The sequence below is a fragment of the Polypterus senegalus genome, chromosome 6, assembly GCF_016835505.1.
Source record: "Polypterus senegalus isolate Bchr_013 chromosome 6, ASM1683550v1, whole genome shotgun sequence".
NCBI lineage: Eukaryota > Metazoa > Chordata > Cladistia > Polypteriformes > Polypteridae > Polypterus > Polypterus senegalus.
In genome coordinates, this window is record NC_053159.1 from 113,477,758 (window position 1) to 113,503,826 (window position 26,069).

Below are 26,069 nucleotides of genomic sequence, written 5' to 3' on the forward strand. Positions count from 1 at the left end.
ATCACATTAGCGCAAAGAAATGGAAATTATTACTCGGAGAAATAACGGAACAGCGAAAATAGATACAATATATGGACATAGGTGATATGACAGAATTATGTTGATATTGTTTGGCTTTAAACTTTAAGTCAGAGACTTGTAGATCGTCTAATTGGTGTTGCCATCAGGGAAAAGCAGTGTTTCTTCCCAATGAAGAGACGTATTCACAAGAAGTACAAGATTTGGTGTTTGGCGAAAGTTAAATCCACATACACAAGCGGCAGATACACAAAGTCGCTGGCACGTAGCGCAGGCTGGGGGATTGGCGAGTGAAGCCCCCTAGTTTTCAAGAAAAAAATGCTATGATTAAATAATATGAAGAAAAGAAATATAAATATCAACAAATGTGTGGCAAAGAAATCAACAGAAATTGAACACATTTGGTATAGCAATGAAATTGCATTGTGTGGGGAGGGTAATTTCCTATCTTGGGTTTGTAAATGCAAGGACTGTCTTAATGGGTAAAGCCATTCAGGGTTTTTCTAACCTTGAACTAGTAGTACAATATAATTTCTGCCCCAGTCTATATCAGTCTGTTTAATTTATATTGGGGAGTTGGCATGATGGCACAATGTGTAGTAATGAATGCCACACCTTGTTGCGGGCTTGCATGGTCTCCCTTTGGTTTCCTCCACATACCTTGGTGCTCCTCCAGATTCCCTAAACACACAATGGGTTAGGTTAATAGGTGAGTGTGGGTGGACCCTACACTGTGTGGACCTCTACTCCAGCGGCATTTTCTGCCTTGTGCCCATCGGATCCAGAATAAGCTCTAGTCATCTCGAGTCTGAAACGAGTTAAGTGGTTTCGAGAAATTTCTGATGTATCCAATTTTTATTAAAAGGTATACAAACCCCAATTCAGCATAAACAAATGTACATTTGGATCACACTGCACACAAAGCACAGAAAGTGAGGAATACAGAAGATTGAAAAGTGGAGCACAATAATGTCTGCTTGAGTGGTTGATTTTATCTTTGTCTGTGTGGCTAATGCATAAGAGTCAACCCTAATGGCTGCTAACTTAACTATGACACTAAGTGTCACGGAGTGAGTCAATTGAGAACAGAAAGGCATGGGAAGCCCGAGCTACCTAAAGCTACTGTAAACATGCGAAATAGCGGACCCCTTCCCCCCAATACTCCCAATGAAATATGCTTGGTCTTCCTCACACACACTCAGTAGGAAGACATTTTTATAACAATTTATACGTGCCTTTTGAGTGCTTTGTGATGGTATTCATCATTATGTGGCTGCTGGGATATGTAGAGAGGCAAGAGTCTAATCACTGAAGAAATGTTTTGGCATTATGCCTATGAAAGCGCTAAGTAATCAGGCCTCCCTAGATGGCTCACAGCTGGCTTTGCTGCTCTCAAGTTTAGCTGAGGTGATCTCTTGTTTTCATAAATAATTCAATAAAGGAAATGATGATTTGATGGCAGATGTGGTCCGCTTGTCCTTCTTGTCATATAATTTAACCAACAGCTTGCCTTTGCATTTTTTTTATGTCAGCACACTGCCCGTGTCTGCCTTCCCACTTCTGTTGCTCCAAAATTTCTACAGTTGTGTTCCCCGTTCTTGAACTTAATTTCCCCTGAATGAGGCTCCCTTCTTCTGTTCACTTATATTATTTCTACTTATTGACATCTGGTGTCTTAAATGGCACAGTAATGGAGAAACAATTAAAAACCAAAAAATATCAAGCAGCTAATTAAAGATGCAAACAAAAATATACATATGGAGGATGATAGTTAAATGTACAGCACAACAATGGCTGAGCAGCAGGCCTTTAACTCAATCAATAGTTTCAGTAACAGACTTGGAAACTGACTGAAATGAATGAAGGCAGCTGCAAGGATTTGTAGTAACTACTGTAAATCATGTTTGTGAATAAGTAGGCGCCCTCCATGACAATAGCGTGAAGTTGAACACTCTGCTATGAGAAAACAGTCATGGTGGACTCAATGATTGTAGGCACCTCAGTACTCTAAGGACTAATCAAATCATTACCACTTCCCCACCACGCTTGACAAGTGGTATGATGTACACTTGTGATGATATACTGCCTGTGGTTATCTGCAAACATGTCATTGTATATAAAGGCCAAGTGACTCCACTTTGCTTGTGACTGTCCAAAAGCCGGTGTTCCTCTTTACACTTCCTTGCAAACCTAAAGTGAGATTCTTTTGTTTTTTTTTTTTTTTTCTTTTTTGGATAGAAGGACTTTTCTCCTGGATGAACTTCCAAGAAAACCATACCTGTCCAGTCATGAACTGTAACTATATTGGTAGATGTCTGTAGATCAATTGATGCAGCTTTTGGGTTATTTGAATAAATTGGGCCCATCACACCTGGGAAGACCAATAGCAGTCTACAGTTTCCTCCATTAGTGTATATTTTATCTCTCTATGGATGACGGACTTCAAGTGTTTTTGGGAAGGGCGTAATCCTTCGCAGACTAATAAGCAGCAACAATTGCTTCTCTAAGATCAGTTCAGATGTTGCTGTGCTTAGCATGGTGTTGCTACAATCTTGAATTCTTGTTAACTTCCAGTGGTGCTGCTTTTATATTGAGGTACTCCAACTGCATTTTGTAATCATCAGCTAATGAAGTGTGTTTGATTAGCAGTACATGACTCTCATTTTATCTTCTCTGATTACCTCCTTAATTGATCAAGAAGAATAACTCTACTGTCTTCTTCATACATGGCACTTCCATGACAACTTATTGAGTTCTTCAGTTAAAATATTACAAAGTAAAATCTGTTATCTAGGTTAGGCTAGATTTGTCTAACTGTAGGACTTACTGAGGACTGGATGATTCCAGATTATGTTCTGATATGTAAAACTATATAATTCATTGAAAATACTGACTTTAGACCCCTTCATTTTATCCCTCATCAAACAACACAGAATGTCAAAGTGAAAACAGGATGTTAGTCATTTTTGTGAATTTATTAAAAAATAAAAAGAGAAATATCTCATTTTCCCAAGTATTCAGAATCTTTACTATGACACTTTTCTCTGGTGCATCCCATTCTATTTATCATCACTGAGATGTTTCTACACCTTGTGTGGAGTTCAATCAATTGATTGGGCATCATTAGGAAAAGCACATCCCTGTTTATAAAGGTCCCACACTTGTCAACATGTATCAGTCAAAAGACTAAGCCATGAGGTCAAAAGAATTTCCAGCAGAGCTTAGGCAGGATTGTCTTTAGGCACAGATCTGTGGGAAACATTTTGCAGCACTGAAGTTGGCCAGGAAGCACATTGGCCTCCATTATTAATAAATAGAACATTTGAAACACCCATGGTTCATCTTAGAGCTGACTATCAAGCCAAAATGGGCAATGAGGGAGGATTTTAATAAGACAGGTCACCAAGAACCCAGTGGTCTCTCAAGCTGAGCTTCATTGAACCTGTGTGGAAACGGGAGAAACTTCCAGAAAAACAAATACCTCTGTGAAACTCCACTAATCTGCATTTTATGGCAGAGTGGCCAGATGACACATGAAGACCCACTTGGAGTTTGCAAAAAGGCACCTAAAGGACTCTCAAACTATAAGAAACAAGATTCTGTGGTCTGACGAAATCAAGATTGAACTGTTTGACCTCAGTTCTAAGCATCATATCTGGATGAGACTAGGCTTGGCTCATAACCTGTGCAATACCAGTTCAACCACAAAACATGGTTGGTGGTAACATGATGCTGTGGTGTTGTTTTTCAGTGGCAGGGGCTGAGAGACTAGTCAGGGCCGAGGGAAAGCTGAACACTGCAAACTACAGGGATATCCTTAATGAAGCCCTTCTCCATAGCAATACAGACTTCAGACTGGGCCGAAGATTCACCTTCCAATGGGACAATGACTTTAAGCACAAAGCAAAGACAACACAGGGGTATCTTAGGGACAGCTCTGGGAATGCCCTTGAGTTGTCCAGCCAGAGACTAGACTTGAACCAATCAAACATCTTTGAAGTACCTGAAAATAGCTGTCCACTGACAGTCTCCATAAAACTTAACAGAGCTTAAGAGGATCTGTCAAGAAGAATGGCAGACAAGCCCCACAATTCAAGGGCACAAAACTTATCGTGGCATACCCAAGAAGACTCCAAGCTGTAATCACTGCCAAAGGGGCATCAACTAAGTGTTGAATGAAGGGTCTGAATACTTGTATCAGTATCATATTTCAGTTTTTGTATTTTTAACAGATCTACAAATATTTCTAATATCATGGTTTTACTTTGTCAGTCTGGGGTATTGAATGTTTGATGAGGTAAAAAATGAATTTAAACAATTTTAGTATAAGGGTGCAACAATAAAATGAGTGAAAAGTGAAGGGGTTTGAATACTTTCTAAAGGCACTGTATAAAGATACTATATATATGGCTAGGATAAAATTAAAAAAATAAAAAATCTTAAACAAGTGTTCCGAAGACCTTCACTATCACCTTTTAATAAGATCCTTAAAGTTTTAAAATTTTAAAAACAGCTTCAAACCAGTAACTGTCTGCAATGGAAATACTGCCAACTTTAAACAGACGTTCAGAATGATACTTGTCGAGACTGGTATGACAGCATGTAGGCAGTAATGAGTATATAAAAGGCACTTTTTTTTAAGGACAATACGTACATTCCCATCATTTGTTATGTCTTCCTCGTTTGTAATGTTTTTTTAAACAAGTCTGTACTCTCCATCATTCTAATTCATCCATCTCAAGTTTAGGGCAGTAGACCAGCATCATAAACATCACCATGCATAGTTCTAGACAGACAGACAGTCTTCCTCAACCCTGGCCCATTATAGCTGTTTGTGTTTTGTTCTAATTGGTTTATTCACCAAAATCAATTAATTTTAATCAAAAATCATCCCAAAGTCAACTTAAGCAGATCCTTATGAGTTTGGGAAGTGAGTTTACAGAAATGATGAACGGTGCCACATCATAATTGAGTGTAGTTTAGTGGTGTTTTTTGTTTATTTATTGATGCTCACGATTGCTCAGATGATGCTTAATGAACAATAGGAGAGAGAAATAAGAATTTTTTTTAAAAGTGACAACTACTGCCATAGTAAGAGACGCGTCTGGTGAGAGAAGGCACAAGCACCTTGCAGTTTTTCAGTGGCAGATTCTGATGCCTTCATTGTGGGGCTCAGCCAAGTCATTGTCAGGGTCTCTCATACAGTCTGGAGGTTGATCATATGAAATGAGTTTTGTAGACGCATCGGTGCTGGATTTCATCTTGTGCAGCTTAGCCGAGCTGCTAAGGCATGGAGTGGTAAACCACAAAACTGCCAGTTCAGACCTCACATCTTAACTCACTGTTTTTTTTTTTTAACATGAGAGAGACACTTAACTTGCCTATGCTATAGTTGTACAAAAATTACAAAAATGTTTACTTGTGAGTTATTTTAGGAAAAAGTTCAGGGTAAATAATAACAGGTATATAAGAACAACTGAAGCAAGTTCTTAACATGTAACTATTAGCTACAATGATGGGATTCATCATATGCTGCATACACGAATGGAAAACATGGACTGGATATTTTTCTTTGCCATTTAGTTTTGTTTTATTTTCACTCATGCCATTTCCTTTTACCAAATCTACTATCACATTCGGTAATTTTCTATACCATGTCACACATGTGCATCAAGGGGTTACCCACTGACTCCCTCCCAAGTAAGTATTTCCATCACTGGCTGAGAAGAGGCGCTGCCATTAACTATGTTGTCTTCCTTTTCCCCTACAGTACTGTGAAATCCCCCAGTGAGGGCAACTGACTCCATCCCTTCTCGTCCCTGGGCCATAAAAGCATGATCACCTGGAAGGAGGTGTTACTTCATGACCAAGCAGCCAGCAAGATGGAGGTCCTCTATTATCTGATAGAGCCACATTGCCCAGAATCTAAGGAATCTGAGTACTTGGTGCACTTGTTTATCCATCCATCCATCCATTATCCAACCCACTATATCCCAACTACAGGGTCACAGGGGTCTGCTGGAGCCAATCCCAGCCAACAAAGGACGCAAGCCAGGAAACAAACCCCGGGCTTGATTATTTTGATTACTATTTGGAGGTAAACGGGGATGGCCTGGATGACGCCTTAACATTTATTTTTGTCATGAAATGTCATTCCCTCGTACAACCATGACTTATAAAAATTGTTACATCTTGGAAGTTTTTACATTTTATTGTTATACAACATCAAATCAATGTGGATTTAATCTGGCTTTTTTGATGCTGATCAACAGAAAAAAGGCTCTTTAATGTCAAAGTATAAACAGATCTCTGTAGAATGGTCTAAATTAAACGCAATCGATTGTTCCATAACAATGATATATGAAAATTTCCAAGGGGTGAATACTTTTAATAGGCACTGTATAATTGCTAAAAGTTTGTTCAAAGGCTATAGAAACCATAAATGACTAGGACTTTTTCACAATTATTCTGCTGTAAGATGCAATCTTAATGTTGGTCCATACATACATAATGACAAAGTGAAAATAAAATTCCACCTATCCTTTCATGGCATGTTTTAAACGTAGATATTCTCAGCTTGTCTCATCACTAATACACTCAATAGATAAACCGGTCATAGAATGGGCATATTATAAAGCTTACTCGCTGACTCAAACTCTCTGTCAGTCCTACCAGGGTGCCTCTCAAGCTAACTTAAACACCTTCGGGAGTCCCTGAAGACAACACACACACACACACACACTGGGCAACCACCACACAGTGACTGGGAGGGTGTTCAAATCCAGCCCCCTTAACTTTATGGCAGCAGCAGCACTAACTATTAGTGGGGACCCAGCCATTAACTAAAAAAAAAATCAATCAGGTTCCTTCAGGTAGCATGGGAACCATTGGTGAAGAGAAACCGCCACCACCACATTTTGGATTAAGGTGTGGGCTTTAATTGGACCATTATAGAATACTAGCAAAATACCCGCGCTTCGCAGCGGAGAGGTAGTGTGTTAAAGAAATTATGAAAAAGAAAAGGAAACATTTTAAAAATAACGTAACATGATTGTCAATGTAATTGTTTTGTCAATGTTATGAGTGTTGCTGTCATCAAGGATTTGATTATCATTATTTCTTTCAATCAGGTTCGTATTTGGAGGATGTGTTGTGTTCAAGTTATATTCCGTGTTTGTCAACCATTGTAAAGATAACAGGTTTCATTCATCGAAGTGTTCACTATCCAAATCGGTACTCGTGAATCTAAGATGTTTAACAGGCATTCCCGGTATTAAGTTGTGGATTTGCCTGTGAATATTTAGCGGCAGCGTGTCTATGAACGTAATTTAAACTTGAGCTTTACACCTTGCTTTCCTATTGATATGTGTACAAAGGCTTGTTCAGCGTCAGAGGGTTTCCACAGTAGCTGCACTTATGAATATGCTAAGCACAGTCCTTCACCCGTGAATATGTAGAGGCTGAGTGTCTCACTCACCATCTCATCTTCGTTTGCATAAGCACAGTCCTTCACCCGCGAATATTTACCTTATATGGGCAGGCACTCAATTATGTCGGAGGCGTGATGATGCGGGATGCAACTCCGCCTCACACGGCGACCGAGCTGCAGGCTATGGGCGTATATATGGACGAAAGTAGGTTCCAGTTATGACCGTTACGTGTAGAATTTCGGAATGAAACCTGCCTAATTCTTGTAAGTAAGCTGTAAGGAATGAGCCTGCCAAATTTCAACCTTCTACCTACACGGGAACTTGGAGAATTAGTGATGAGTGAGTGAGTGAGTGAGTGAGTGAGTGAGTCAGTCAGTCAATCAGTCAGTCAGTCAGTGAGGGCTTTGCCTTTTATTTGTATAGATTAACATTTATGCTTCCAACTCCAGTGCAACTTTGGCTATAAACTCTGGGTTACTGACCTGTTGGAACATGAATCATCTCTCAAGTGTTCCCTCCGTGACTTGTGGTTTCCTGCATAATGTTTGCCTTTTATTGCCACAGGTTTTCTACTCCTTGAGGCAGACTTAGACTTGATGCCAGGATGGTCAACATTAGTCTCATTTAGTGGAGAATCATCTTCTACTTTGTCTCTGGGCTTTCAATATGTTTTCTACGAAAATGTTCTTATGTGTTAAGCCCAGGAGGTATGGCAATTCAGAGGGTGACCAGAAGACAAGGATGTATTTTAAAAAAACTGTAGTGAGGAGCAGAACCAGGAGAACACCTGCCAGTAACCTAAGCCAATAATTGTGAGACTAGAATCAAACTTGTAAGGCATACAGAGTTCAACAAGTAAAACATTTTTTTTTTTTCAAAAAGGTCTGAAGGGTTTTTGGAATCTGTGTAATTGGATGGGGATGCCATTTACAGGCCGTGACCTCAGAAGACACGGCCATTCCAGGATGGTCCTAGTAACAGCAGTGCTCTCAGAATGGCGGCATACACTCACCTAAAGGATTATTAGGAACACCTGTTCAATTTCTCATTAATGCAATTATCTAATCAACCAATCATATGGCAGTTGCTTCAATGCATTTAGGGGTGTGATCCTGGTCAAGACAATCTCCTGAACTCCAAACTGAATGTCAGAATGGGAAAGAAAGGTGATTTAAGCAATTTTGAGCGTGGCATGGTTGTTGGTGCCAGACGGGCCGGTCTGAGTATTTCACAGTCTGCTCAGTTACTGGGATTTTCACGCACAACCATTTCTAGGGTTTACAAAGAATGGTGTGAAAAGGGAAAACATCTAGTATGCGGCAGTCCTGTGGGCAAAAATGCCTTGTTGATGCTAGAGGTCAGAGGAGAATGGGCCGACTGATTCAAGCTGATAAAAGAGCAACTTTGACTGAAATAACCACTCGTTACAACCGAGGTATGCAGCAAAGCATTTGTGAAGCCACAACACGCACAACCTTGAGGCGGATGGGCTACAACAGCAGAAGACCCCACCGGGTACCACTCATCTCCACTACAAATAGGAAAAGGAGGCTACAATTTGCGCGAGCTCACCAAAGTTGGACAGTTGAAGACTGGAAAAATGTTGCCTGGTCTGATGAGTCTCGATTTCTGTTGAGACATTCAAATGGTAGAGTCAGAATTTGGCGTAAACAGAACGAGAACATGGATCCATCATGCCTTATTACCACTGTGCAGGCTGGTGGTAGTGGTGTAATGGTGTGGGGGATGTTTTCTTGGCACACTTTAGGCCCCTTAGTGCCAATTGGGCATCGTTTAAATGCCACGGGCTACCTGAGCATTGTTTCTGACCATGTCCATCCCTTCATGACCACCATGTACCCATCCTCTGATGGCTACTTCCAGCAGGATAATGCACCATGTCACAAAGCTCGAATCATTTCAAATTGGTTTCTTGAACATGACAATGAGTTCACTGTACTAAAATGGCCCCCACACTCACCAGATCTCAAGCCAATAGAGCATCTTTGGGATGTGGTGGAACGGGAGCTTCGTGCCCTGGATGTGCATCCCACAAATCTCCATCAACTGCAAGATGCTATCCTATCAATATGGGCCAACATTTCTAAAGAATGCTTTCAGCACCTTGTTGAATCAATGCCACGTAGAATTAAGGCAGTTCTGAAGGCGAAAGGGGGTCAAACACCGTATTAGTATGGTGTTCCTAATAATCCTTTAGGTGAGTGTATATTTCAAAAATAAGTTAATCTAATGGATACCTAAGGATATAAGCCCCCACCAACAGAAGCAAATCATATTCAAAATAGGAGTCTCTGACATTATGAGCTGCTGTGAGCTTTTTCAAAAATGTCTTATTTTGTCACTTTCCCATAAAGCCCTATTTGATACTCTGTTGTTTTGTAGGTAGATTTTTGGATCCAGTGCCTTGTCTTCCCATATTCTCAGCTTTAAAGCTTTGTTCCAAACAGAGAGCTTTTTCATAATAGCTCTATTTTGTTTTGCTAAAATTCAATGCTGCTAAATTTTCAGCATCTTGGAAATTTTTCTTCTACCCTTCTCCTCGTTGGAGCTCTTTAGCCTTCATGATGCTTATTTTATTAGGAGCTATGCAAACTCACTTTTTCAATTGCTAGAGATCAGTGTACTTAACCTGTGGATGGTATTTTCAAAAATGGGTCCTGAAATACTGTAGACTGGTGCCTTGTCCAGGGCTGCTTCCTGCCTTACCATAGGTTGGATAGGCTTCAGTTACTGCTGATCCAGAAATGACACGCAAATGGAATTAATTCAACAAATTTTTTTCCAAAGTCAGTGGGTTTCACTAGAGTCTACATGGAATCCACTTTTATTTATAATGATTTTGAATGATCCAGGCACTCCATGTGCAAGGTTTATGTGGTTTCTCTGTGTCTGTGCTGCCCGTGCACATCCTAAAAATATTTACACTTTAGGTTGACTGTCCAGGTATGAATGAGTAGCAGTGTTTGTACAATTCAATTTAATTCAGTTTATTTTAGTATAGCACTTGTCACTGAGTGCTGACACAGAGGACTGTGACAAGTTCACAGGTAGATACAAATACAAATTACTAATTCTAGTAGAGTACACATAAAGACACAGATTTGTTTAAGTAGACAGGAAAACTAAATGGTTCAAAACTGATTAACATCAATTGAACCTAACAATATCTGTTCATTAAAGGAAAACAAACTCAGTTCAGCAACATCCTTTGAGAAAATAAACCTCTGTTAGGTCCATGGTAAATTAAAACAGACAAAGTCAAAGACTGAGTCAGGCATAGTCTTAGTTCTGGAGACCTTACACTCCTTTCTGGGCAGGCTACAGTGAAGCCTGTGCTAAGCTGTTTCATATGATTACTGAATCTTTCCTTCTGTTGATTCCAATGTTCCCCGTAACTCAGATATTTTTCCATGGACAGTAATGGTTGAATGTAGAGCAGTAGCTCTGCACAGTAATGGTCTTCTGGGATAAGCATGGGCCCTCCATGTGGATTAAAAAAATGCACAATTTACAAGCATCTGTAGAAAACTTTTATCATATGATTCTATAGTTTTAAGTTGATCAGTGTGAAAGATCCAACTAAAAATTAAGATTTGATAGTTTCCACTCAACCAGCCTTTACTGACCCCACTGAAATCAGTTTAGAGTTGTGATGGTGAAGACAATCTTGGCAGAATTGGCCCTGTGTGGCTCCAGCCATAGCAGCATTTCAAACTGAAATGCAATAAAATTCAATTAACACCCTTAGGCTGAATACCTTTTACAAACATCCTTAATAATGTGCGATCTTCAGAAAAATGTCATTGGTTGTTAAGAAAATCATAGAACAGATGGACAATGAATAGTCTGAATACACACCATTATGACTAAACAAGAAAAAACATTAAAAAGCAAAAAAAAACTTGTGACTTGGCAGTTCCATTCCCAGTGAAGCATTATGCAGATGTGTTGCTGTTGGTATAAAGGAGCCCCCGTACCTTTTCTTGACACACTTCTGTCGAATGATTCATTGGCTGAAAGTCCTCAGTGTTAGTATGTCAGAGAGACAATGAGCAGCATTGTTCATAATGTCAATAGGTTTTGTTTTCATTCTTTCCTTGGCTACGACCTCCAGGGAGTCCAGTGTGTGTCCCATAACCGAGCCTGCCTTTTTAATATAGTCCTGGTCACCATTATTAGCACCCTTTAATTTTTAGCATAACTTGTAGAATATATTCAGAAATAAATGAAAATGTACCAAATGTGTATCATCAGAATATTTTAATTGGATATCCAGAGTACTGTCTTGAAACGTTTTTGTAGCCATCTACAGTATAAGCTTCTTGCACATGGCAGGTGGAATTTTCTGCCACTCTTCCTTTGCAGTTTGTTCAAACTCTTGAATGCTTGCAGAACTCCCTTCCGCTGTGGCAGATTTCCGCTCTTTCCACATATTTTCAATGGCATTGAGATCAGGACTTGGATTGGCCAGTTTAAAATGATCCACTTTGTTCCTTTTTAACCTTTCTTCATATTCTCGTATGCTTTTCAAAGTGTGCTTTGGGTCTTTATATTGCTGGAGAACCCATAATTTTCAACTCAAACCTACTTTTTTTACACTGTGTAGCACATTTCTGTCTAGAATACTTTGGTAATGCTCTGATTTCATGATTCCTGTGATACCATCAAGGCCTCCAGTACCAGAGGCACCAAAGCAGCCCCACAATGTTATGAATCCTCCACCATGCCTCATTTTGCCATCTCTAAACAAATTGCTGGAGTGCATTGTCTACAGGTGATAGTTTGGTTTCATCCGTCTACAGAACATTTTCCCAGAAGGATTGTGGTTTGTTCAGGTACTTTCTGGCAAAGAGCAGTCATTCTTTTTGATTTCTTTTCTTTAGCAGTGGGGTCCTCCTTGGCCTTCACCCATAAAGCCCTTCTTGGTTTAGAGTGTGGTGTATGGACAAAGAGGCTGTTTGGTCTGGCTAAAGTCAATCCCCAGTTCCTTGGTTTTGCTGATGTTAAGTTGCAGACTACACTTTCTGAATCAAGAAACATATTGTTCAATGTCAAAATGAAGATTGTAATCATCAATTTTATATAATGCCTTTCATATAAAACACACAAGTACCCTACTTTTAACATTGCAATTATTTGCAGCAAGTCCCTTTTTTCCCTGTAACCGCTGTAAACCCTCTGCAGTTCGCATACCAGGAGAAGGTGGGAGCAGAGGATGCCATCATCTATATGCTACACCGATCCCTCTCCCACTTGGACAGAGGCAGTGGTGCTTTAAAAATTGTTTCTGGACTTCTCTAGTGCCTTCAACACCATCCAACCTCTGCTCCTTAGGGACAAGCTGACAGAGATGGGAGTAGATTCATACTTGGTGGCATGGATCGTGAACTATCTTACAGACAGACCTCAATATGTGCGTCTTGGGAACTGCAGGTCTGACATGGTGGTCAGCAACACAGGAGCGCCGCAGGGGACTGTACTTTCTCCGGTCCTGTTCAGCCTATATACATCGGACTTCCAATACAACTCGGAGTCCTGCCACATGCAAAAGTTCTCTGACAACACTGCTATAGTGGGCTTCATCAGGAGTGGGCAGGAGGAGGAGTATAGGAACCTAATCAAGGACTTTGTTAAATGGTGCGACTCAAACCACTTACACCTGAACACCAGAAAAACCAAAGAGCTGGTGGTGGTTTTTAGGAGACCCAGGCCCCTCCTGGACCCTGCGATTATCAGAGGCGACTGTGTGCAGAGGGTACAGACCTATAAATACCTGGGAGTGCAGCTGGATGATAAATTGGACTGGACTGCCAATACTGATGCTCTGTGCAAGAGAGGACAGAGCCGACTATACTTCCTTAGAAGACTGGCGTCCTTCAACATCTGCAATAAGATGCTGCATATGTTCTATCAGATGGTTGTGGCGAGTGCCATCTTCTACGCGGTGGTGTGCTGGGGAGGCAGCATAAAGAAGGACGCCTCACGCCTGGACAAACTGGTGAGGAAGGCAGGCTCTATTGTAGGCATGGAGCTGGACAGTTTGACATCCGTGTCAGAGCAACGAGCAATGAGCAGGCTCCTGTCAATCATGGAGAATCCACCGCATCCACTGAACAGTATCATCTCCAGACAGAGGAGCAGTTTCAGCGACAGACTGCTGTCACTGTCCTGCTCCATTGACAGACTGAGGAGATTGTTCCTTCCCCACACTATGCGACTCTTCAGTTCCACCAGGGTGGGGGGTAAACGCTAACATTATACAAAGTTATTGTCGGTTTTACCTGCATTTTTATCACTCTTTAATATTTTTTTTTTATCAGTATGCTGCTGCTGCTGCTGGAGTATGTGAATTTCCCCTTGTAATTAATAAAGTATCTATCTATCTATCTATCCATCCATCCATCCATCCATTTTCTAACCCGCTGAATCCGAATACAGGGTCACGGGGGTCTGCTGGAGCCAAACCCAGCCAACACAGGGCACAAGGCAGGAACCAATCCTGCCAACCCACCGCAGGACACACACAAACACACCCACACACCAAGCACACACCAGGGCCAATTCAGAATCGCCAATCCACCTAGCCAGCATGTCTTTGGACTGTGGGAGGAAACCGGAGCGCCCGGAGGAAACCCACGCAGACACGGGGAGAACATGCAAACTCCACGCAGGGAGGACCCGGGAAGCGAACCCAGGTCTCCTAATTACGAGGCAGCAGCGCTACCACTGCGCCACCGTGCCGCCCATCTATCTATCTAATAACAACCAAAAAGAAGAGCAGACAGAATTAAGGTAACTTGCTCCCAATTATCAGTTAAAGTGTGTACTATTGGGATTTGAACCTGTGACCAAGAGATGTAAAGTCCATCTTCTTAGCCAGGAAAACCCACCTTTTAAATAGGAGACACGCCTGCCGGCCACCTCCCAAGTGTTTTAGGCTCTGAAGGTGATGTTAGGTCCCTCTCCTAATACATCGTTTTCTGTATCACAAATAAGCTGAACAAGCTGAGCGGAGGTGTACTTACCAGCAGGTGGAGCCGGCGTTTGCCTCTGGTCTGCAGCGGCTGCTCCACCCTCACTGAGACAGTCAGCAGGTAGACACAGTGATCCCAGGGGAGGGAGGCAGAGAGCTACACACTGCAATCTGCTGCCTTCCTCTTTCAACAACTTTTTTTTCCCTTCAAAAACTACATTCAGTCGTCTTGGATCTGTCTGGAAGGGGAAACTTTACAAATGTTGCTGAACTGAGATATAGTCTCTTACAAAAGTCTTCCAGATTACGCATTCTCTTACAGTAAATTCACACGAGAAGATTTCTTTGGAGAAATTAGCTCGTTTTGCTTCTTTGGAAACCTGACCTGGAATTCATACCCTGGAAGAAACAGGCGTGCTGTTTGAAGATTAAAGAAGGTGAAGGGGTGCTGGAGGTGGAACCACATCTTTTCATGGGAAGAAATTAGAAAGTGCCTAATCGCGTTGAAATTCCTGTGGGATTATATGTTTCATTATTTTCTGCCTAATTTTAAGGCTTTTTTGGTTACTGTTGCACTTCTGTGCCTGCGTATCTGTCTGTTAGAGAGATATTAACGAAGTGGAGACGAGGGGAGGCAGGGGAAGATATTTTGTCTCTGCAAATTAATTAAATAAATACGGTAGTGTTCGCAATGGCTACGGGCACGAACTCTAATGCCTGAAGACAAGCGATTTTTATTTGGGAGTATTAATGCATTCGATGAAGGAGGGAATCGCTTTGGGAAAGTACTGAAACTTTCCGATTCCAGTGTGGTTTCAGCGCAGAGGATTTGTTCGTAAGCCCAGCACAGCGTTGGACACGCCACCGATTTCTTCTCGCATTTCTGCTCTCGCTGAATATCTTTCTGTGTCTTGGGGATTCATGGGGGAAAAGTACAGTGCTGTCGGAGCCTTGACCGTCTCGGCTTGTGTCACGCAGAAAAAGCCCAAGAGCGGTTTTGTAATGTTTCAGCGCCCCGGCTGATTCCCACCGTTTCCCGAAAGCCCGGGGGGCGGGCTGGAGGGCAAGTGGCGCAACGCAGAGATCAAACGCACCGAACTCTCGGGATTGCGGTCGCCCTGGAGCAGCAAAGGACAGCGGCACTGATCTCACGGGGAAGGCGGATTCTCACAATGCGGCGCGAACGATTGGGGGTGCCGCGATAACGAGCTGCTCGTTACCGGCGTCGCAGTGGACAAATGTCACCGTCCTGGTGTGACACTTCGCCTCCACACCTACTAAACCGCGACTTGCCGATATACTCCATTTAAGTGAACGTGTGACAGATTACCTGCACAAGTGACCAACAATTCATAAAAAAAACCGGGATTTGACTTTCGTGGAGGAAACGAGTTTCAACTCGATCGATATCTGCCCTCAAGCCACGTGCAGTGCACGACACGACCACTTTTGGATACAGTTATCAAATTGTGCCTTTCCACAAGTTGCATTGCAACTTTTACTTTACTTTTGGTTTACTCTGGAACTTGTTTTTTTTTTTTTTTGGTCGGAGGCTAACTGGAGTACGCTGTCGGCTTCGCTGTGCACCATGTGCGGCCGGGGCCCGCCTCTGCAATGACCGGTCCGCAGCGGCCACTGGCCGGGCTCTGGCCGTGGCTGCTAATGGCGGCCCTTCAGGTAGTGCTCGGGCAGACCGGGCTGGAGCTGGCGGCTGCCGAGTCGGAACGCTCCCCGCAGAAGGCTGTCCTCAAGGTGACACTGCTGAGAGCTGAGCGGGCGGGGGAGTCGCTCACCTTGGAGGGGGTGTTCGCGGGGGCCAGCGAGACGGGTCCAGCCCAAGGCCAGCTCATGCAGGTAAGGGGGCGTGGGCTCGGGGTGGGCCGGGAGGTGGGGGACCCAGCTCCAGACAGCTGGTGCCAGGCCGGTGACGAAATTTAAAAATGTATGGAGCGTCCCAAATGTAAGCTGTTGAGTTTACAGTTCTTCAGATTTCTTTGCTCTGTTTAGATTTTCTGTATCCTGTTTATTTTGTTTAGCTGAATAAATGTTGGACTGTTTGCATCAACTTTAGCGTTACGGTATATATCAGATCCCAAAATTTGGCATTACAAGTTAGGTTAGATATACTTTATTATCCCAGAAGGAAATTTGTGTTGTTTATGAATCATAATCCATATTTCATATTTTTTTTCCAGTCACTCTTTGTAAAGCATTTGCATTTGAGAGCAACAGAAAACTAGTTGTTCTCCAAATTATGTAGACTGGAATAAGACATCCTCTTTAATCTTTGAATGTAAATTTTCAAAACTTGTTCTGCACATTTCGGCAGTTTTCCACAATAAAAAATACTGCGAATTTCTGTGCCCGTTTTCATTGCAGCAGTCAGTGAGAGAAGTACCATAAACTTGTGCTTTTCAGTCTGAATCCTAAAGGATTGACCAATGCCTCGTTTCCCCAAAAGGGCAATTGGAGTCAATAGAATTAAACATCCAGCTTGATCTCCTTTCCAACTGGTAGTTCGCAACAACTTTAAACTTTCATTTGTTTTCTTTTGAGTATTTTTTTAAGACTGAAAAACAGAAAATGAATGTTTGTCTCGAACAGAACTGTCGGAAACATCCTCACAATTCACCAGCTTTGTGCCCAGGAGAGTAAATTAATTCAGGTGGCATTGGTGATTTCTTTTTTTAAACTTCAAATTATGGTCCAACAAGCCACGTTGCAGATTCACAGATTTTGTTCACGATTTTGGGGAACTGAACTTGGTATAGACCAAATAGTGCAGTAATCTGGTTTTGTTTAGCTGCCTGCCAAGTTTAATCACATACTTCTAAATAGAAAACCAGGCTGTAGGTTGTATGTCAGTGCTGTACAGTCTTGCAGAGTGATGCAGGCGATTACCTTTCCCACACCACAGTGCAGCAAAGTGTGATTGGTTATTAAGATGTCTCCTGCAAGTCACTTGCCTTCTGGATGATAACCGAGTGAAGTTTTGTATAACTTGACTCCTTTACAAACAGTGACTTCCCTATATGTTGCAAACTTGGGTTTTTCTACTAGCATGTACAGCAGAATATTAACCTCACAACCAATCTGGAGCTTCTTTCACACAGGTGACATTTTTAGCTTGTAACTGGCTCATCTTGCTTGAGCCTTGTTATCCTATCCACGTCAGAAAATCAGAAGCAGGGCTTCTGTGCTGAACTGACGTGTTGTGCTGTTAAACAAATCCTGTTCGTGGAACCAGTATAATTAGATTTCTTTGGCATAGCTGCTGCCTTCACCATAAAAAATTGTAATACAAAACATGTGACATATTTTGATTTAGGTTTTAAACATACGATTTACACTAAACTGGTGATTATCAATCTGGGGGCCACAGAGTGTTCTTGGGATGCTGGTTGAAAGGATTATGACAATAAAGGGGGCCTGATCACATTTCTAAAGGTGCTGCTATAGTCATTTCTGTAATGCAGAAGTTTTCCTGTTGATGCACCAGGCAGTGTCACGTTAAAGAAAAAATCGCCAAAAGCACCTCTATTCACAAACAGAACTGCTCATCACTTGAGTTAGAATGGCATAGTCACCCAATCTCCCGACCACTTTTGTTATTTGCAGGTCATCTTTACATATTTAAGAAAGGAAACACTCAAGAGGTGCATAGTCTTGAGCAAGTGAACCACAACAAATGATAAAAGTGTGGAAACTGAATAAATGCTTGTGTGTTAAAAGTACAATATGAATACCTTGTGAAGTTTGTTGTAAAGTGAAACCCACACAAATAAGTTACTTCTAAGATTCCAAGTAATGAGACAAGGCAAGTCATCTAATTACGTAAGCAGTTCTGTTAACCATAAAGATTGGCCACTCCATCTCCCCAGGAACCGAGGCTAGGAGTATTGGCTTTAGTAAATCATCTTTATAGACCCATACATTTTCTGTTTTTCACATTATTCAAATACCAGAAAGGCTTTGGTTCTCGTAATTTGTTTATATTCACACTTTTGCGTGTCTGCTCAACCTTAGCCAGTTGGTATTTTCAGACCTAATACTTGTGTGAAGGTAACCTTGTGGTGCTTCAGTGATTTCTGTAACTCAGATTAGGTATTTCCTCACCGAGTAGGCCTCTTCATTTATAAAGGGATTGAAATTTTGAATTTATAGCACCTGTTTTAACATATCATTCAAGACACACATTCTGTAACAAAGGTTTAAAAAATACAGTTGCAGAGAACAACAGCATTGTTACATTGAAAATAAAAGCAACAAACCCAAAATATAGATGAAGGAAGAAACGTGGAAAAGTACTTACAGAGGAAGATGGAAATTTGCTAGTGAGATAAGAGATGGCAATGATAAGAATTGTGCATGATTTCTTTTAACACTGTAGTATTTCATTGATATATTAACATCTGTTGGGTCTCATTTTCAAACTGGAAGCAAACATATATATTGTATGACTTATCACCATGAGCGGAATACTCAGATGGCATGGAAAAGGAAACAACATGCATAGTTTAGCAAGCAAAGAAGTGTCATTGTAAACTGTTTTTCTTGCATTGTAACCATTTATTGATTCTATTACTGCATTTTCAAATGAAAATGTTTTGTTTTTCTTGTATGATACCATCCTGTCACTTGGTATGTCTAGTTTCCTTTTGTTTTATGTAAAAATGAATTGTAGAATTAACTGTTTTGTTCTGATTATTTAATGTGTTTGGGGTAATTTCTAAAGATGATAAACCAAATCTTGATAAATTGCATTAAAAAAAAAGCAGTTTATCACCATGCCCTTGGTGCCCATAAAGCACACAGAAAAGCTGTTTTGTTCTTGGCTGAGAAATGTTAAAGTTATAGCCTGAAATTGTCAAAGCCAAATCATAGTCCGTAGTCAAATCCTGGTGCAATTCAGTCCAGTTTTTGGAAGATGTAGTTCTGTCATTTATATTTCTGCATTTCAATTTGAAAAGAGCTCCAAAGAGATTGGGATGTTAGTTACAAAAATCAGCAGCTGGATAACTACTTGCCTAATAATAATTTAAAAGGTTCACTTAAATTTTGAGTTAAAGCTGAGAGAATTCTATTTTATTTTTGATTTACTAATAAGAAGCCACCCCATACAAGATTTAATTCCAGCCCTGCCCTCTGAGAACCTAAAGTGAATTAAACAGGTTTGAAAATGTTGTCTTGAATATATGAGGCTAGTCTGTTCTTTCACATGTTTAGTCACAATTGCATGAAGACACAGTGAAATGATATTTACAGATCATTTGATACCTTGGTTAATTACTGCAGTGGAGTGTAAGCCACGAGGCTGCTGATTAGATCCCCAGTATGGCTCACAGTGTAAGGCTACTGAATATACCATTGCACTATTGAGCTGTTATGGCATTGTGATTTGAAAGGTGCTTTGGATAAACGTCTACTTAAATAAAATAACACAAGTGTAATCAATGTGTTGTGTTACCCCAACAACTGTTGAATCAGAGTACCTGGTTAGTACTTATGTCATTAAGAGAGCAACTTAATTAATGTGGGTGAAGCCTAATCACAGAGCATTTCAGAAGACTGCATTCCACACGAGTTGAATTTCTGCTAATAACTCAAATTTTAACTATTCAGTTTTTTTTTGTTCAGAATTTGGTTAGGGCAGTGAAAAGTGAAATAGCATGTAGTTTGTGTTCAGATATTCTGTCAGTGGTAATTGAAGGTTGTAGAGTGTAATCTTTTGGACAAAAATGAAACTCCTTTTGTGAAGAAATTGTTGGCTGGATATTTATTAGAATAAATTGTTTCAGGAAGAACAAGTGTGACAATGATTTTTCAGGTTTATGTAACGTTTTCTTACCTTAGAATTATGGAAACAGAAAATAACCTGTATAGTGTCTGGAAGCCATTTTTTTTTTTTAATAATGAAATAAATTTTATGCAAGATTTCCAAGGATGTTGTATTTATAAATCACTTCAAAGAATGAAAAATAGGCAAAACAATCAGTACTGGACTATTTTGTTAATTTCTTCCTGACGGCTTTATCTCAACTGATAAGTTCAGGGTCAACCAAGTAAAACTAAGCATCCGGTGATCATTTCCAGTGTCCAGTTGAAGTTGAACCGCGAGAATTTGAAGAGAGGGGGTTTGATGCTTTGGCTGATCTCCAGCTGCGAGTTTCAAGTAAAAGAAGCTTGTGTACAGGTTGCCCAGCAGGGCTTGCCTGTTGAGGCAGGTTTTTTTTTTTTTCTCCTCACTGCTCTTTACTTTTGCATTTTTGTCCGGGGGGAGAATCCAGGTAATTCTGAAATGTGGAGGCTTTTTTTTTACTTAAAATTCACACCCTCTGAAAGATTCTCAAAGAGAAGCAATTATTTTTAACCAACCTATTTTCAGAGTTACTCATCAGCGTTAAAGGATATTATGCTGCCACCACTCATAAAAGTATTTTTTTGATGTTTTGTGTTTCATCATTAGGGTTAGCTGTTGTGTTTTTAAGAGCATCACTGTGTTGGGGGTGTGGCGGGGTGAATAGGTGCTTGGAGGCACTTGCCTCAATTGTAAAAAAGCATTTATGTGGCTCTGTGTGCTGAGAAGAGCCTCTGTGGACCATGCTGCATAATTGTCATGCTAATTAGTTGCATCTTATATGTAATTCTTTGTTGTACCACTATGACCCCAGTGGGTCTTGGGTGATATTCAATGGCCATTTATTTTATCTGTAGTCTTTTAGTGTCACAGAGCTATATTAAACAAATTGAGATAATATTTTGCGTAAGTGTTATATATTGGTGATTAGTTTAAGATGACTTTTACTGTTCTTCCCCTAGCAGTTTATTACTGGCCTGAGGCTTATCCTTTCCACTGTTTTCTCTTGGTCTTGCAATCTTCTCTTTTCAATAATAAACTGAGCATTGCTCTGCTTTCTTTCTTTTTTTGTAATAGTCTCAGTTCATTATCAGTTGACCACCCTCACTGTTTCACAGTGCCCACTTGTATTAAAGAAAGTGGGCACTGCTTTTTACACCTTCACTACAGGAAGAATATGTCAGATTGTTAATTTAATGTTTAACTGTCTAGTTCCAACAGACGGTACTTTAGACAAAGTTAAAGCTTTCATTTGCTGGAAGGAAGCAGAAAATTTCTGGCCAATAAATAAACCCCTACTCTGTTCTTGGAACATGTTTTGTCATCTCAATGTCTAATAGCCACTATTCATTCTTGAAACCACATCAAAGCATTTTTAAGAATGGTTGTCCTGCAACTGTTAAAAAAAATAATTTCATTAAGTAATACATTTTATACTACACTCTTTGTCATTGTTTCTGTAGTTTTACTGAAGATTAACATTTGCTCTTAGGTAAATGTAAACAGAGTTACTTAAGTGCAGCTTCACAGAGCATACAGAGTTTAAAAAAATGAAAGAGTGGTTGAGAAGACTAAATGTAATTTTTTTCACTGTTGTCTAGTGACAGTACTATTGTATGCTTAAAAATTCAGTTTTTAAATCAGGTCATTTATCTCAAGTGTTACATTCAGCTGTATTTTGCATTATTTGAAACAGAGCAGAATTATCTTTGAGCAAAAACTGGTTAGAAAACCTTCAGTAGCATAATACTAAGTGTGCTTATGATCTGGCTGTAAGCAGAAGTATCACATGACATTCTGACATTTCATTTATATTCACACTGGCTGGCAATGTAGCCATAGGGGTTTGCTTCAGATGAAAGAGCTATAGACGGGGGGGGGGTTCTCCAAAGTACTGCTGTAAAGAGATTAATTGGATTAAAAAGAATAAACATGTTTTGAAATGGTTAAAGTCTGTAAATTTTCACTATTGGTACATGTGTTTGTGTTTTGCATTGTAATCAAAGAAAACCAATTATTGTAAAGTAGATGGGTGAGGACATATAAAATTTGTTTAAAGCCGACATCGTATTACATGAGTTATTTTCGGAAGTTCAGCTGTAATCTTAGCCCCTATTTTTTTTCCCATTCTTTCATGGTACATAAAACATGAGACATCAGACAGAGAAGACTCTGTTTTGTTTGCATGGTCCAAAACACCTGTGTTCCTTATTTCTCTTCACTGAATTATGTGCATTGTACTTTATAGATGGGCATCCATTGGTTATTAGCTCTCATGCACACAGAACTCCCTCTATGACTTAAGACAAAATCCAACCTTGTTTGCTTTTTCTGGGGCAAGCATGGACTAGTTGGAGCAGGTCACTGGATATGTCAGAATATTTGACAGATGGTCATGGGTTCATGCCACAACTGCACCTGACTTGCTACGATTATCTAAGTGTAGTCTACAATTTTAAATAGCCGCAAAAGTTGTGTAATGTATCATGGCCTTAACCAAACTTGTTTCCTTTCTTACTTCTTCTTTTTAAAAATTTGAAAGGGTTAAATATCATTCTTGTCTTTTATCTCAGATTTAATTGCAAGACTTCATAATATTGTAGCATGTGCTACCAGCAGCACATAAGTGTAGGAGTATAAATATATTTTGCCAAGATATACAATCTTCTAACCTCCAAAAAGTAAATGTTTAAATGTATCTATTTGTTTATTGTCCTGTGAAACATTCAGTGTTTGATACATGTATTGGTAGAACTTAGAAGTGGTTGAAAAGCCAATTGATCCCAGCTGAAATTCTTCTTGTGGTAAGAATTACAAGAAAAATATCTTACCAGAGTGCTAAAAAGTATTGGAAAACTTGCAATTGTCTTAAGCACAAAAACAGCATAGATTATCTTGCAGAAAATTTGTGGAATTTGTGATAACAAAGTTAATTTAACTTACATTTAAATAATAAGTTAGTTAACATTACGGCTGACACTGAAGTGAATAAATTAGAAAATAACCTTAAGCAAGCAAAATCAACACAGGTTGATTTGAACAAACCATAGATTTAAGCAGGTGCTGTATGTGCCAAATGATTTTAGGTCCTTAAATTTTCATAATTGACTGCTTCATGATCTTTATTGTCCCTAGTGTGTGCTTTGTGTGTGGGTGTGTGTGCCCTGCTGTGCCCGGGATTGTTCCTGCCTTGTGCCCTGTGCTGGCTGGGATTGGCTCCTGCAGACCCCGTGACCCTGTGTTAGGATATAGCAGGTTGGATAATGACTGACTGACTCCTCTTGGAATACTTTTTGCTTAATTAGTTTTATTTATTTATTATTTACATTCTTTTTTATTGCTTTACTGATGACATAATCTGCTGATCCTATACCATTATGCTCTGTAGCTGAGCAGAAGTGGTCAGAGCAGAAGACTTTCCTTTTACATTGTTGTAAATTTATTACATATTACTTTGGTTTAATGATATAAAACACAAACCTTCTAAAAAGCAAGCAGTGGATCTGGAGAAAACTTAAATTGTATAAAAAAAATATATATTTTTTAGTTTAATGCAGTTCTTCTTTTTTGGTGTTATGCATGTGGGGGACACCCAATTCTTATAATAATATTGCATCATATTACTGTTTGTAAAATCCAAAGCATTAATCAGCATTAGTATTAATCCAAGAAAGTACAGAAAAAATAAATGCTTAATTCATATAAGAGAATATATATATATATATATATATATATATATATATATATATATATATATATATATATATACTGCAAAAAAGAAACGTCCCTTTTTCAGGACTGTGTATTTCAACAATAATGTTTTAAAAATCCAAATAACTTTACAGATCTTCATTGTAAAGGTTTTAAACAATGTTTTCCATGCATGTTCAATTAACCATAATCAATTAATTAACATGCACCTGTGGAATGGTCGTTAAGACCTTAACAGCTTACAGAAAGTAGGCATTTAAAGTCACAGTTCTAAACACTCCAACACTAAAGAGACACTAAAGAGACTTGTCTACCGACTGTGAAAAACACCCAAAGAAAGATGCCCAGGGTCCCTGCTCATCTGCGTGAACGTGCATTAGGCATGCTGCAGGGAGGCATGAGGACTGCTGATGTGGCTAGGGCAATAAATTGCCATGTCCGCACTGTGAGACGCCTAAGACAGCGCTACAGGGAGACAGGAAGGACAGCTGATCATCCTCGCAGTGGAAGACCACGTGTAACAACACCTGCACAGGATCGGTACATCCGAATATCACACCTGCGTGACAGGTACAGGATGGCCACAACAACTGCCCGAGTCACACCAGGAACACACAATCCCTCCATCAGTGCTCAGACTGTCCGCAATAGGCTGAGAGAGGCTGGACTGAGGGCTTGTAGGCCTGTTGTAAGACATCACCAGCAACAACGCCGCCTATGGGCACAAACCCACCTTCGCTGGACCAGACAGGAGTGACAAAAAGTGCTCTTCACTGATGAGTCACGGTTTTGTCTCACCAGGAGTGATGGACGGATTCGTGTTTATCGTCGAAGGAATTGAGCACGTCTGGGACCTGCTGGATCGCAGGGTGAGGGCTAGGGCCGTTCCCCCCAGAAATGTCCAGGAACTTGCAGGTGCCTTGGTGGAAGAGTGGGGTAACATCTCACAGCAAGAACTGACAAATCTGGTCCAGTCCATGAGGAGGAGATGCACTGCAGTACTTCAAGCAGCTGGTGGCCACACCAGATACTGACTGGTACTTTTGATTTTGAGCCTCCCTTCATTCAGGGACACATTGTGAAACATTTTTAGTTTATGTCTTATGGTGTTGACTCTTTTAGTGTTCATACAAATATTTACACATTAAGTTTACTGAAAGTAAAAACAATTGAGAGTCAGAGGACGTTTCTTTTTTTGCTGAGTATATATTATATAAATTCATATATTAGTGCCCTTAAAATGTATTTTCTTGCATATTTTGTTGAACTTGAGCGATATGACAAATATGCTAAAATCACAAGAAAATTTTTTACTGATTAAGTTGCTAAGTATTATTTTACTTTTTCGTGATAATTTTATTGCAAAATTAGCTAATCAAAAAATTAAAAGGATATTATTTATAACCAAATTATAATAGTAAAAATGAAAAAAACAACACCCCCACCATACCCCATTCACAAATTACAAAAAGCACAAAACCAAAACATGACCACTCCCAGCTCACCCAAATATGAAAACAAATGTGCAATATGTATCATCACAACCTGCTAAACAAATTCCTCAACCATAAATCACAAATGTTTAAAAAAAATTATAAAATTTATGAGCTATAAATAAGGAGACTATTTTCTAGTAAAACCCTAACCTGCCCAGGTGCTTTTTCACAGGCATGTGAGGTTTTAACAGATGCTTCATTAATATGTGCTGCAGAGAGCTCTAAATTTATAAGGATTACAAAATGAAGTTAACCAAATGACCAGAACTAAAGGAACATGCCACTCAAAACTTACCCCATGTATTTTGTAGTGATGGCTAAGAAAAATGTTTAATGTCATGTTTTCATGCATTATAGGGATAACAAAGTTTCTCTAATAGGTGTGGTGACCAATGTTGAACAGCAGCAAATAGTATCAAAAGGTCCTCACGTTATTTGTGTTGCATAGTTGCCATGTGAAGTCATCCAGTTGCATGCTGACAGCCACCCAGACACACATATTTTTGCTAAAATATTGTTAAATATACCATTTCTGGAAAACTTTCTCACGAATGGAAAAAAAT

General features: G+C 39.9%; 1 protein-coding gene across 1 annotated transcript in view; it reads left to right on the forward strand.

The window, feature by feature from the left end:
* Positions 1-14,602: 14,602 nt before the first annotated feature.
* LOC120531414 (E3 ubiquitin-protein ligase RNF43) overlaps positions 14,603-26,069 on the forward strand; it is a 425,040-nt gene continuing 413,573 nt past the window's right edge. The window contains exon 1 of the mRNA XM_039756813.1: positions 14,603-16,296. Coding sequence (XP_039612747.1) covers positions 16,057-16,296 — 240 coding nt within the window. The 5' untranslated portion in view covers positions 14,603-16,056. The remainder of the gene's footprint in view (positions 16,297-26,069) is intronic.